The sequence below is a fragment of the Petaurus breviceps genome, unplaced genomic scaffold, assembly GCF_028583685.1.
Source record: "Petaurus breviceps papuanus isolate PSGF00001 unplaced genomic scaffold, PetGlider_PUasm1.0 79, whole genome shotgun sequence".
Classification (NCBI taxonomy): domain Eukaryota; kingdom Metazoa; phylum Chordata; class Mammalia; order Diprotodontia; family Petauridae; genus Petaurus; species Petaurus breviceps.
Genome location: NW_027186523.1, coordinates 17026626 through 17040708, shown reverse-complemented (window position 1 = coordinate 17040708; position 14083 = coordinate 17026626). Strand labels below are relative to the sequence as shown.

Sequence of the window (14083 nt, the reverse complement as noted above, 5' to 3'; positions counted from 1 at the left end):
GGAAAAACAAAGTTGCCACTTAGAACTTTTCAAAGTCCACTGTTTCTGAGATTCTTAAGAACATGTTCAAGTTTCTAGATCTCTGAGCTGCTCAGGGTTTTGAGAAGGCTGGCACTTGGTGTTCCACTGTTCTTTAAAGCAGGGGTTTTTAACCATTTTTGTGATCTAGACCCTTTTGGCAGTTTGGTGAAGCCTATGGAACCCTTCTCAGAATAATATCTTTAAATGCATGCAATGAAATACATAGGATTACAAAGGAAACCGTTATATTGAAACATAGGTATCAATTTTTTTTTAAGTTTAGAAACCCCCTGTCCAGAACTCCTGATTTAATGGCTGATTTTGTTCCAGAAGACTTCAGTAATTGGAAAAAAAAAGTCTTCATAATCCTTTTCTCCATATCTACTTTTAAAAAAATAAATTGATTTATTTATTACTAGTTTTCAACATTCACTTTCACAAGATTTTGAGTTCCAAATTTTCTCCCCATCTCTTCCCTCCTCCCACTCCAAGACAGCATGTATTCTGATGTAGACTCTACATATACATTCATATTAAATATATTTTCACATTAGTCCCCATGTCATGTTTAAGAAGCTTGCATTCTAATGAAAGGGAAAACTGTACAATATTAGTACCAGGGAGCAGTCCAAGAAAAATATTATAGAACTTTGAGGAAGGAGTTTCTACTTTGTTTTTCCCCCCCTTCCTTGCTCCCTCCTTTCCTCTGTTCTTCTTTCCTTCCTTCCTTTCTTTTCTTTCTTTCTTTTTAGTTTTCTTATACTGCCCAGGTTGGAGGTCATTCCTGGGTCTAATCCCTCATCAGCTGATCAGAAACTTTTCTGGTTCACCTCTCCAGAGGCAGCCTGGTGACCTCTTCTTTCCAAAGGGCTCACCATATTGGTACCAGACTTAAAAGGTAGATGCCCTGATGCTCTGAATTTCAGAGTTGGAGCCATCCATCAGCCTCATTACGTCTTCCCAGTTGCAGGAATTGTAGGCATGCAGTACCATGCCTGGCTAGGCTTGGGGCATCCACATTCTACTGAAAGTATCAAAGAAGACTTTGTGGAGAAAATGGTGAATAGCTTCTGAAGGATAGGGCTTCAGCAAGCAATACTGAAATTGAATTGCTACAAATTTATACACACCTATATGTGAATGTGTATATTTAAACAAATCGACCTTGATACAGATATGTATATTGATTCATTTATCTATTTATCCTCAATAAAGAAAAGTAGGAAAATCAGAAAAGGAGGAATTTGAGGGTCAGAGAACATTTAGAGAAACATACACAAAGTGATGACCAAGTCATTTAGTGTAATATGTACCTACTTAAAAATTCTCCATAGTGTGAATTATGATCCCAGGAGACTTCAAGTCTGTTCCCCAGTAGCTTGTGTTGTCAATAATGTATGTGCCTTTGGGGGGAATTTCTCAAGCATAGCTCATTGATTGAACTGAGCTTCCCAAGCTATGACAGCTAATCTTGAGGGCATATGTGGAACATTCTGCACTGACTCAGGTGCCTCCTTATTACTTAAGCATGGGCTGAAATAAAACTATTGCTCTTTTAAACCATTCAAGGCTATGAAGGACTCCAAAGCTTTCTCATCTTGAGCGCAGACTAGCCTGTTAGAAAGCAGTACAATGAGGCAGAAAATTAAAATTGTATTTACATGATTGGTGATGTACTACTTTAATGAGGAAACAGTCAAGAAGCATTTTTGAGTGCCTACTACGTGCAAGATATCATTCTAGATTCTGAAAAAAGAGGGCATGAACCCTGCCTTCATAAAGCTCATTATTTAACATATGAGCTAGGCTGACATTCAGTCATTTTTCAGTCCTGTCCAACTCTTCATAACCCTGTTTTGGGGTTTTCTTGGCAAAGATACTGGAGTGATTTGCCATTTCCCTTTCCAGCTAATTTTACAGAGGAGTAAACTGAGGCAAACATGGTTAACTAACTTGCCCAGGGTTACAAAGCTAGTAAGTATCTGAGGCCATATTTGAACCCAGGAAGATGAGTCTTCCTGACTCCAGGCCCAGCATTCTATCCACTGAGCCACTTACCTGTAGACATAGATAGATAACTAAAAATATAAGACTGTCTACCTTAAGTGCATCAGCATGTTGTTGTAGAGAGATTGCTCAATTTAGTGTCAATAGAGATCCAGATTTGAATTCAGGTTCCTGTACTTGTGTTATCCCAGGCAAGGCACTTAACTTCTCTGAGTCTCAGTTTCTTCATCTGTAAAATGGGGAAAATAAAACTTGTTCTAATGGCTATTAGGAGGAAAAATGTTTTGTCAGCCTAAGGATGATATATAAATATGAGTTATCACTAGAAGTGCCAAATAATAAATACCTACAGTAAGACCTAAATGATTTGAAAGGAAGGATAATAGAGGAAGAATAGTAATTGTAGACTTGGTTATTCAGGGAATGCTTCACAGAGAAAATGGGAAGGATTCTTTTGGCAGATTCTAAGCACTTCTGCCAAGTAAGTAGAACAAGCTTTGTTTGAAAACAAAGGCTAATGAGTGGTCAGCTCCCTTTGACCAAAAAGTTCAGATATTTTCTGCATTTCTTGAGAGTCACTAAGGAATCCACGAGGCTCTTTTATCCATGGAGACTATGCCTAGTGGTGTAGCATTACAAGACTTTGTCTAGCCTCCTTATTTCTTCTCATTTTCTCTACAATGTATTGAGCAGAGCAAAGAAAGACTAAATAACCAAGAATTTGAAAATTGGGGTGTGTGTGTGTGTGTGTGTGTGTGTGTGTATACACGGATGTGCATGCTTGCATGTGTGATTTCTGTGTGTGTATGAAGAGTGCTTAGGACTGGGACAAAATGCTCCAAAATTCCTTGGGTGAAAAATACATTATAAATAAAGGACTTATTTATGCAGCATAATATGTTATATGGGCTTATTTTAGCAGTGAATCTTCTTTTCTTGCACAATGGTGCTTTAGGATGAAAGTTCTCAAATGTTGAGCTACAGCCAATTGAGTGTTCATACTAAGTCTAGCAATAACATGGTAAGCCCCTGAAAGTAGAAGGCCACCAGAGTGCCTAAGGATGGATAAAGCAGTCCAGGTCAGAGAAAAAGAACAGGTTAAATCTTCCTGAAACCATTAGCATGTTTTTTGGTTAATTTCATTTCTCCACACTAAACAACTCCTGAATGGTTTACTAGTAATTTTTTTTTCTTATCCTCTTTCCATACTTCTTCCTTCATTCCTTTTTTCCATTTTTCGTAAGAATTTTCTGATAAAATGGTTCATTAGATTTAGAACTAGAACCTTAAAGATCATATGGTCCAATCCCCCCATTTTACATGGGGGAAACTGAGGCACAGAGGTATAAGATAACTCCCCCAAGGTCACACAAAACCAGGATGCTCCACATAGATTTTTTTTAACTCACAAATATTCCTACCAGTCCATCATATTCTTATATCATAACAATGATCTATACATCTCAGGAGATAGCAGTAACCTTAGGCCATACATCGGACAGAGTTGTATTTGCTGAGTAATAGCTTTACTAATTAAAATAAAAGAGAATACAGGAGATTGTCCTAGGCACAAGCCCCACTAAGGGCTTACCCTAGCCTCTCTGAAAATCAGGATACTTAGAAATCCATACCAAGAGAACCTTGGGGCTCTGTCTTGCTGCTATCTGACTCTAGTCATTCCTGAAATACAGTTATCCCTTCCACATTGCAGGGCAGTTAGGGGCATGGTACTCCCTAGATCTGGAAAATCCATGTAAATTTTTTTGGCCCTCCCTCTCTACCACAGAAGAAATTTGAATTATTATGGTATTAAAAGATAAAATATGTTATTATTATACAATGCTATACATATATTTTATGCATTTCTGAATTTCTAAGCTTTTTCTGTGTCCTCTGCTGTACCTTCATGTATTATCTGAGGCTTCCGCAAAACTCCCCAAAAAATCCCATTTAATTTCTTATGCTGATTTGTGATATATCAGAACTGAAGTGGAAGGGGTAAATGCCACTTATTCAAAGTACTGAGTTTCTGATCTTCCTGGTAGGTTTCCTAGCTTCAGAGACCTCCCTAACTACCTGCTTCCCCTTTCATGCTAATTGGATTAGATTCTGTCATTAATACTAATGCTGAGAATCCTGGTTCTAACATGCCTTCCCTCTTTCCCTTTGCCCTTTCTGCCAACAAGTCGTTAAGGCTTAGTGTGTTTTTTCTAGCAGCTAACTTGTAAAGGAGAATGTTTATAACTTCAGAAATAATACACAAGTTTAAAAGTAATCAGAAGAGAATAAGCTTTTTAAAATACACAAACACGTGTGTATATGTGTATACACATGTATTTTCACACATGTATATATGTGTATAGATAGCTATTTCAATACAATTGGTTTCCTTTGTGTTCCTATGCATTTTTCTTTATGCATTAAAAAATTCTGAAAATGAGCCTGTAATCTTTAACAGAATATCAGAGGGGTCAATGGCATTAAAAGGTTAAGAACATCTCATCAGAATTATGGTTCTATACTCACTCTCAGCCAATCAGGAAGGCCTTCAAGTCATTGCAGGCTTTAGAGCACTCTACCTACCTATTCTGAGTGGAGTCTCTGACTAAAAGAGAAAAAAGTACACCTCATATCAGATACTATTTTATTTTTCCTGTCATCTAGCTCCTGTCCAAAATTCACAGAAGGCACTTTTATTTTTGGTAGGAAACTGCTAAGTTTTGTCTCCCATTGGATAATGAACTAAGATGGAATAGGTATGGAGAATTATTTTCTTCCATATTCCATGAATCTATGTAATGGTATTCATAGCCTATAGTGGTACAGATTACGACCCATCTATGCCTTCTCATCCTATATGATATGTGTCCATTTTGCCCCATAAATCCTTCATGAAATCTAGACTAGGAGTAGCAGCCTATACCTATAATCTCTGCCACTAGGGAAAACTGAAGCTGATATCTTGGATTCTGGAATGTTAAACTACAGCCAATTGAGTGTTCATACTAAGTCTAGCACTAACATGGTAAGCCCCTGAAAGTAGAGGGCCACCAGAGTGCCTAAGGAGGGATAAAGTAGTCTGACTGGTCAGAGGAAAAAGAACAGGTTAAATCTTCCCTATTAATAAGCTTTGAGATTAGGCTCATGGGTGCTGAACTTTCAACCTGGGTGAGCCATTCTCAAAACAAAATAAGATGAAAAATAAAAAAAATATGCATCCAATGAACTGTAGGGCCTTTTCTGGGTCTTTTAACATTTTGCATGTACCAATGAGGCACTTGGACTATCTATCTATTATCCCTTGTTCTTTGCATAGGACCAATTTATCTCCTTTTCTGATCATATTTCCTGAATTATCTCTTTTATACCACTTTTTTCATACAAGTCATTGGTTTTATACACACATGTATATATATATGTACATATATATAGTATATAGTGATTATAAATAGCCTTCATAATATTGCATATGTGTATATTTGGTATACACACATATTGTCTTTTGCATAACTCTTAATTTTGGAAGATTGTGGTGTTCTATGATTCACAGACATAAAATCACACGTTGTCTTTGAAAGTATGAAACATTCGTTGTGCTGGTCACTGGGGATATGAATACAGAAGCAATGTAGTCTCTGCCCTTGGGAACGTATTTTATATTGGTGGGAACGCTATATGCAGAGATGAATGAAGGCAAATGTAACACCACCCTCAATTGCTTCCCTCACAGAGAAGCTTCTTTATCTCTAAGAATACTTTGGAAACTTAGTATAGTTACAGTTTGCCATTTTCTATGAGAAGTCTGTCAGAGATTGGTAGTTCAACTGTCATCCTCAAAAGAAGTAGATGTGATGGCTAAAGAGAAACCAAGTAAGGTAATGAGAAAGAATAGGAAGAGAACTTCTTTTTTGCTAATATAGTTTAACTCTTAGAAATATTTTAGAGAGAATGTCTTGAGTCTGTGAAGACACTGAAGAGATTTAGTTGTCATGCTAGAGAGGAACCTGTTATATCTGGAGAGAGATTAGGAGAGGACAGAAATGGACATAAATGATTTTTATATCTTTATACTGAAAATAAACAAGAAAAATATTCTAGAGAGACTTTGTTATCTAGAAAAAGTGAAAGGAGGGATCATGTTTCAGAAATGAGGATAAGTCAAGAGGAATGCTAAGGATTCGAAGTCACTCTGGCTGTGATCTTTTTCACAGCTTAAATTTTGTTTTAAAAAAGTATGTCCACTATTATCTCTTCCTCTGTGAATAAACAGTACCGTAGCCAGCAACTCTAATATCATATTAGAGGGCTTGATACATATGGAGAGAGGTGAGCAATTGCTTCTGGGAAAATCTGTTTCTCTTGTTTATTAAATAAGTAATATTTGGATAAACATGTAAAGTGTTTTGGAAACCTTTAAGTCCTATATAAATGCTAGTTATTAGAAAACTGGGAAGGTGATTTAGAGATAATTGATTTACTAAGGAAAAGGAGGTAGCAATTCTAGTAGTTAATAAAGAAATATCCAAACCCACTCCTGGATTAGGTTAGAATATGAAATGAATATGATGAATCAATTAGTGGGCTGAGGGGTGACCACCTCATAAGCTGTGTATGAGAGTGGTCAATTTTAAAACCATGTTGCACAAAATACACACAAATTGAATATAAAGTAATTTTAAAGGGGAAAGACTAACACTTTTGTGAATCAAGAAAATCTCATGTAAGAAGTAGTGCTTGAGGAATTTTTCCCCTTTTCATTTAAATTTTCTTTATAATGTGAATTCAGCAATTGTGAACAAATACAAACATTTCATTATAGAAAGCCCCCCCCATGGGATTATGTATGAAACTGTGAACTTCTGCATATTACATTTATCATGGGAGTCACAAAACTGCCCTGCTTATGTTCCTTTATCACCTTTTGTTCTTTACTGTTTAGTTTTTGATATTTCATTGATGTCCTTTTTTCCTTTTTTTTTTTTTTAATTTCTGTCACTACTCATTAACTACCCCTCCTAAAACTTCTTCTTTAAGAAATAAGTAAAAGCAGGAGTGGCTAGGTGGTGCAGTGAATAGTCAGGAGTACCTGAATTCAAATCTGGCCTCAGACACTTAACACTTACTAGCCATGTGACTTTGGGCAAGTCACTTAACCCCAATTGCCCTCCAAAAAAGTGAAAAAAAAAAGAAATAAGTAAAATCAAACAAAAATAATTTAATCTTTTGACTCTCTCTGAAAATGCTTGTCTTGTTCTACACATCTAGTCTATCACCTCTCTAAGAGATATGTGGCCTGCTGCTTTATTGATCTTCTCAAGTCATAATTGGTCACTACATTGATCAAAGTCTTGTATTCCTTCAGAATTGTTTTTCTTTGAATTATTGTGGTCGTCATGTAAATTTTTTTCTTGGTTCTATTCATCTCACTCTGCATCATTTCATATAAATCTTTCCAGGTTTCTCTGAATTTTTCATATTTGTCAGTTAATTAACTTACAGTTCTGTCCCATTATATTCATATACCACAATTTGTTCAGCCATTATCCTATTGAGAGGTACTCACTTTCTTTCCAAATTCTTTGCTACAACAGAAAATGTTATTGGAAGTATTTTTATTCATACCTGTCCTTTTCACTTTTCCTCTGTGTTTGACCTCTTTAGAGGATATATCTAGCAGTGGTATCAATGATGTAGTGATATAGTTCCAAATTGCTTTCCTAAATGGTTGTGCCATGTCACAGCACCACCAACAGTGAATGCCTTAGAGGAGTTATCCTGCCCTGCCCACTCCAGCAATTGCCGTTTTCACATTTTCTCCTCCTTGCCAATCTGATTGGTATGGAGTATAAACCAGAGAGGTTCTTAAATTTGAATTTCACTTGTTATTAGTGAATTGGAGCATTTTTCATGCAGTTTCTTTATTTGTAACCTCTTCACATCTTTTGACTGTCTTGAGGAATGACTTTTGCATATTCAATTATATTATCTGACTATGTGTTTTGAATAGTGGACCTTTATCAGAGAAATTTGCTAGATTTTTTTGCCCCAGAAACTATTTCCCATTGAATTCTAACTTCATTGATTATGCATGGTTCTTGAGTTCAGCCATGAAGGAAGCTAGGAAATTTTTAAAAACATGGTGAAGAGGGAATGCATTCCAGGCTACAGAGTCACAGAGGTGAAAGATAAAATGTCATGTCTAAGGAACAGCAAGTAGGCTAGTTTGATTAGAATATAAAATGCATAGAGAGTGCAGAAAGCATGGAAAGATAGAATGGGGTTAGTTTGAGATTAAAATGCCAAAAAGAAGAGTTGTTTTATCCTGTGCCTCAATTTCCTTATCTGAAAAGTGGGGATAATAATAGCACCTACCTCCCAGGGTTGTTCACATAGTAAGCACTGTGCAAATGTTATCACCATCATCATTATCCTAGAAGCAATAGGGAGTCAATAGAGCTTTTTGAGTAGGGTAGCGACACACTAAGACCTGTCTTTTAGGAATATCTATTTAGCAGTTCTGATGAGAATTGACTGAAGATAAGAGAGGCTTCGGACAAGAAGATTAATTAGAAAGCTATTGCAGTAGTCCAATTGAGAGGTGATAAGATCCTGACTTAGGTTAGTGGTTAGGTAAATGGAGAAAAAAAGAAAGAATGTGAGAAATGTGAAGGTAAAGTCAACAAGCTTTGGCAACTGAATGCAGAGAAGGAGAGTGAAAGTGAAGCATCACAGATTATTTCAAGTTTTTATAAAAGGAAGTATTTGGAAATTTTTGAAAGGTTTATGCAATTTCCAAATTTAATCCAGCTGGTACTGTTGCTTCCTATTCAATTTTGAGTCCAGCTTGATGAACTAAGTCACTTCATCCAACTATATATATATACCATAGTCTAGGCAATAGAAACTCCATATCCATTAGGTGTTTCCTTTATAGATTCTTAGGTCAATCTTATTTGATTAGCAGTGGATCTCATTAAAGAGGTCATGTTACAGTATCCTGGGCACTGATGATGTCAGCATAATGTCATCCACAAGTAGGAACCTCAACATCTATAGACATCCCCCTTCCATTGGGGTACTGCACAAAACAACCACTGTGATGTTGGTGAACACCTTTGTTATTCATCTCTTTCTCTGTTTTATGCCATGTTGAGTAATGATAATCAGAAGATATAATAATAATATAAACTCGTACGTATACTGATAATAGATCAACATAGAAAATAGAAATACTGTCTCATCTCTTCCATTTCCTTTTTTTTTCTTCCACTTTCATATTATCCTTGGGATAATCTAATTTAGTTGAATCTCCAGTTTTCAATTCTATTGCTTCTCACCATGTTATAAGGGGACATTATTTACATCTTCTACCACTCTGTAATGTTTTGCAAATGCTTGTTGTCTAAACTGCCATTACCTTTCCTTGTCTGCCATGTTTTTCTACTTTTCAAGGGGATCAAGTATTTAATATCATTGATGAATTAAAGCAAAGATCAAAATCAACCCCAAAGTAGAAAAATTATAAGTATAAGATGAAATGAAGAGAATTGTAACTTCATTATATTGTTCAATGACTTTCTTTGACCATTTTAAATGAAAATGTTGCTTTCTCTCCATCTACTTCTCTAGAGAAATGATATGGATTGATGAAAGATATATAAAGTGCTTTGAATTCCACGGAAAAAGGCATTAAAGAATATAGAGGGGGGAAAGAACAAGAGAAAAAGGAGGCTTGTTAATAAATTACTTGAATGAAGTTAATGACTTTATTTGAATTTCAATGAAATCTTGGAAATAGAAACCAAATATAAATGGTCATTCTGTATCCTCATGCCATCGAGTTTTTTTAAATAGATTTCATATTTTCTAACCATATTCAGAGCTTTCTTCAAATACTGACCCTATGATATCACAGAAGAATGTCTACAAGTTACTAGTCCCCGTGTCAGTAAGCAAAACATCCAGGTTTATCCTTCTATTGCACATCTCAGTTAAAGGTCTGCTGAATTGTGTATGAGTATGAACACACACAGTCAAGAATCTTTGGAAATCTTATAGACTTTCATTTTTTTCTGTTTTTCTCAGGGGACATTTAAACTGGCTTCAACTAGATCGCAGAGTGTTGGAACATGACTTTCCCAAAAAGTCAGGACCTGTGGTTTTGTACTTTTGTGTCAGGTACGTATACAGGATATTCACACTCTTTCATGTATTTTCACAGAAAGTTTTGGAAAGCTAAGAGTGGTAAACATGAAAGTGTAATAAAGTTTCTTGGTTCATGATAAGAATATCAATCTAATAAATGCTACATATATGTCTATATACATATACATGATATATACCTACAAACGTATGTTTGCCTTTCTCTTAAGGTATCTATGTCAGGGCAAGGGGAGGGTAGTATTAATATATTATTTAAATGAATCTAATGACTATATTTGAATTTCAGTGCAGTTGTGGAAAATAATTCATGTCTATAACCCTTTCTAGTTGTAATGTAGAACACAATAATGTGAATGTGGGTTAAATGAATCAAGAGTCATGATTTTGTTCCCAAACATATTAAACCCTACTAATCTATTACAGTAAATTGAATCTTTTCCATATGTGAATATATAGAGAACTCTAGAGTCCTATAGTACATAACACTAATGTTTCTTTTCTTGTATAATGTGTCCACACATTGTGTTCCCTTGAACTTTTACTTTTGTGTTCCCAAATAAGAATATTCCTTCCATTGCTATAGCTAGCTAATTTATCCCCAAGTGAGAGAGGAAAAAATGCATGACAAAATATCAAAAACAATTGGAATTGTGTGTTTCATTAACCGTTTAGAAGAATGTTCATTGTGTTTTTGCAAAGAACTTTATTACATATGATTAGTTAACCTTTGCAACAGTCCCTTAAAATTGGACAGAATTATTGCTTCCATTTTACAGAAAGCTTTGTGGTGTCAGAGAGAGGTCAAGTAACTTAAGCCAAAGTATAAATCAGTTAGAATCAAAATTAGAACTCCTAGCTCCAACATCCCTTGTTTTTGGTTTAATCCAATGAAGCATTGCCTCTTTTTGAATACATATAACAGAGAGTGATTTTCAAACTCTGTCCCTTTTTTAACATGCTTGTTGAATTCAAATGCACAATAATTTCTAACCTCTATATTTTCCTAGTTCATTTAAAATATGTTAACAGAGGTTCAAAAAATGGAACCAAACAATTTGCATAACAATTCCCAAACTCTAAAGATTAGGACCAGTGAGCCATGCAATTTTAGTCACAACCAGACTGATGATACAAAAAGTACATTAAATGAGCTTGAATCAAAAGAGTACATCACATAATAGGTCCATTTCACAAGGTTCAGTATGGATCCTTTACCTCAGCTGGCAAAGTACATTTAAGCTAACATTTAATGCCTTTTTTATTTAATGGCTGCATAGATCTCAGAACTAATCTTAACCATTTCCATTACTGATAGGAAGGATTTCAATATTATAATCCTCTTAATGGTACCTAAGCTATCTCATATTAATGGAGAGGTAACCTTGTAATGCAGCAGGAGAGAAATTCTGGGAAAACTCCATTCTCAGCTGATTTTGGTTGAGGCACAGAATTTGGATTTGGGGAGAAAATGTAGAGAATGAGAATGCTTGGCACTTATTGAACCCTTCCAGTCATAAGCACTGCCATATACCTATGTGCCCATTCCACAGATATTAACCAAGAAAAAGGAAAACATTTTGGTTGTGACATTTAGAGACTCTTCTCCCCTTCCTCCCCCCTTTTTCCCCCAAGTGTCTGTTATCATCTAGGAGCTGGAAACTAATGGCTTGTTGGAAGCTTGAGGCACACTAAGATTGGTAGAGTAAATGTTTATCCCTAAGGCCATGCAAACTACAGAGAGCTGCCTTCTTTCTGGTAAAACAGACCATCCCAGAAGAAAGTGCTGAAGTAAAACAACCAGCTAACAATTTTGGAGTAACTAGAGGTCAGAATTTTACAACTCTTCCACTGGTGGTATCCCACACTCCATCAGTCTTAGAGTATATTCACAGTAGGACTAGTAAACAGCAGCACACCAACCCATCACCAGTTCTGAAAAGACAGTTCAGAGTGCATGTTTAGGGTCATTAGGCCAATAGTATGTGTATTCTGTCCACCAACCCCACCCCCTACATCTTTACATGAACAGCATGTCTATCCCATACGTTCCCCACACACACACCTGTACAATTGATTTTTTAAAACTTAAGTATAGAATTTTATATGGTTCCTTATTCATTTCATCTTAGTCATTTTATCCTACCATTCTGGCATATTGAAGTAAGTCTTTTTAGATTCTGCCTCTGCCATCCAGTTCATTCTCTGTGCTCTAAGCTTTGTGTCATTTTCAGATCTAATAATCTGGTCATCTACTTGTTCATTTAAGGAATTGATCAAAATATTGAGCAGCAAGAGCCAAGGACAATTCACTAGCATATTCTCCTAGAGACCTTCCTTTTTACTGACATACAGTAATTAATTATTGTTGTTTCATTCGGGAAAGAATCCCCAGCAAAATTGTTATGTTTTTCCAATGCTGACTGCATTCTGTATTCTTTATATGGGGGTAGGCATAATATATCATCTTCATGAAGATTCCAGACCTTAGAGTCTGTCTGAAGCCAGAAAAAATTTCTCTCCATCCTGGATGTTTCCCAGTGGGTGCTGCCTAACCTTCCTTATCAGGGAAACTGGTTGAGTCCATTCTATTTAACACAAATATCTACAGCCTCAGCTGAAACATTCATTAAACATGCACATCTTAAAAGCAGTTTGACTCTAGAGAGTCTCTTAATATCATTTCTGCTTTGGTTTAAAAAATATATCTATATAACAGATCCATGCTCAGTTCAGGTGGTGAGTGACTTTTTCTTTGCCTTAGTGAGAAGGGAAAATTAAATCACCCTCATAAAAGAGGAAAGTAGAAAAGATTGGATGCCTTAAGCCAAGTTTTGGAAACTCATAGAATGTAAATATTCCCACATGTTCCATATTGGATACCATCCCAAGATGGCTTTTTGTTTGGCATATGTATGTTCTTTCACAAAAACACATTCTTAAAACATGTATGAGAGATGGAACAGAATTTTCATGCCTATTGAACAGATTAGGAAGAGAAGATGCCAAAAGGTTAAGTAACTTGAGTAAAGAAATGAATCATTAAAGACCTGAAATTTGAACTCCTTTTCCAGTCTTCAAAACCAGATTGTGCCTTCCTGAGTTACCTTCTAAGGATATCCAAAGCCAGTGACCACTGTAGAGTTTCTTCATTTCTACAGAATGAAGGGATTGAATCAGGTGAATATGGCAGTTCTGCCATCCAGTCCTAAATTTCTTTGTCCATGAAAAAGTTTGTCTACAATCTAGGTTTTCATTGACTTTCCTGGATGCCCTTTATTTGGACTCTCTGCCTCAGGGTGTTCCCTTCTCCAATATATATTCCACACAGCTGCTAAAATGCTATCTGAAAAGCATAAGCCTGACCAGTCACTTCCCAGCTAGTGACTTCCTCTTGCTTCCAGGATAAAATGCAAATTTGAGTGGGGATAGGTATGGGGGAGGGGGGGGCATTGAAAATCTAGTTCCAGCATACCTTTCCAGGTTTGTTACATATTATTGCCCTTTATGTACTCCACATTCCAAACCAACTGTCTTGTTTATTACTTCTTGTCCATGATATTCCATTTCCCATCTCTTGACTTTTGCCAAGGCTTTTCTCAAGTACAGAATGCATCCTCTCCTCTCTTTTGCCCCTTTGAATCCCTGGCTTCCATTTTTCTTTTTAATTTATGGAATAAAACAAGCATTTCCATAACATAATACAATAAAAAAGATGGCTACACATGAAACTGCAAATCTGCTATGCACAACTTGCTATTCCTTTCAAATAAAAAGCAAAATTATTGTGTAAATTTCTTTTGCCTTCTTCCCTTCCCCCATCCCCCAATGATGGCTGCCATTAGACCCAAATAGGTGTATATATATATATATATATATATATATATATATATAT

At 35.9% G+C, this 14083-nt stretch overlaps 1 protein-coding gene across 6 annotated transcripts in view; it reads left to right on the top strand.

Annotated features, from left to right (window-relative positions):
- Nucleotides 1-14083, top strand: part of FRMD4A (FERM domain containing 4A) — a 416929-nt gene that overhangs the window by 224207 nt on the left and 178639 nt on the right. For all 6 annotated transcript variants that reach the window (XM_069106435.1, XM_069106434.1, XM_069106433.1 and 3 more), the window contains exon 4: nt 10114-10206. In XM_069106435.1, coding sequence (XP_068962536.1) covers nt 10114-10206 — 93 coding nt within the window. The remainder of the gene's footprint in view (nt 1-10113; nt 10207-14083) is intronic.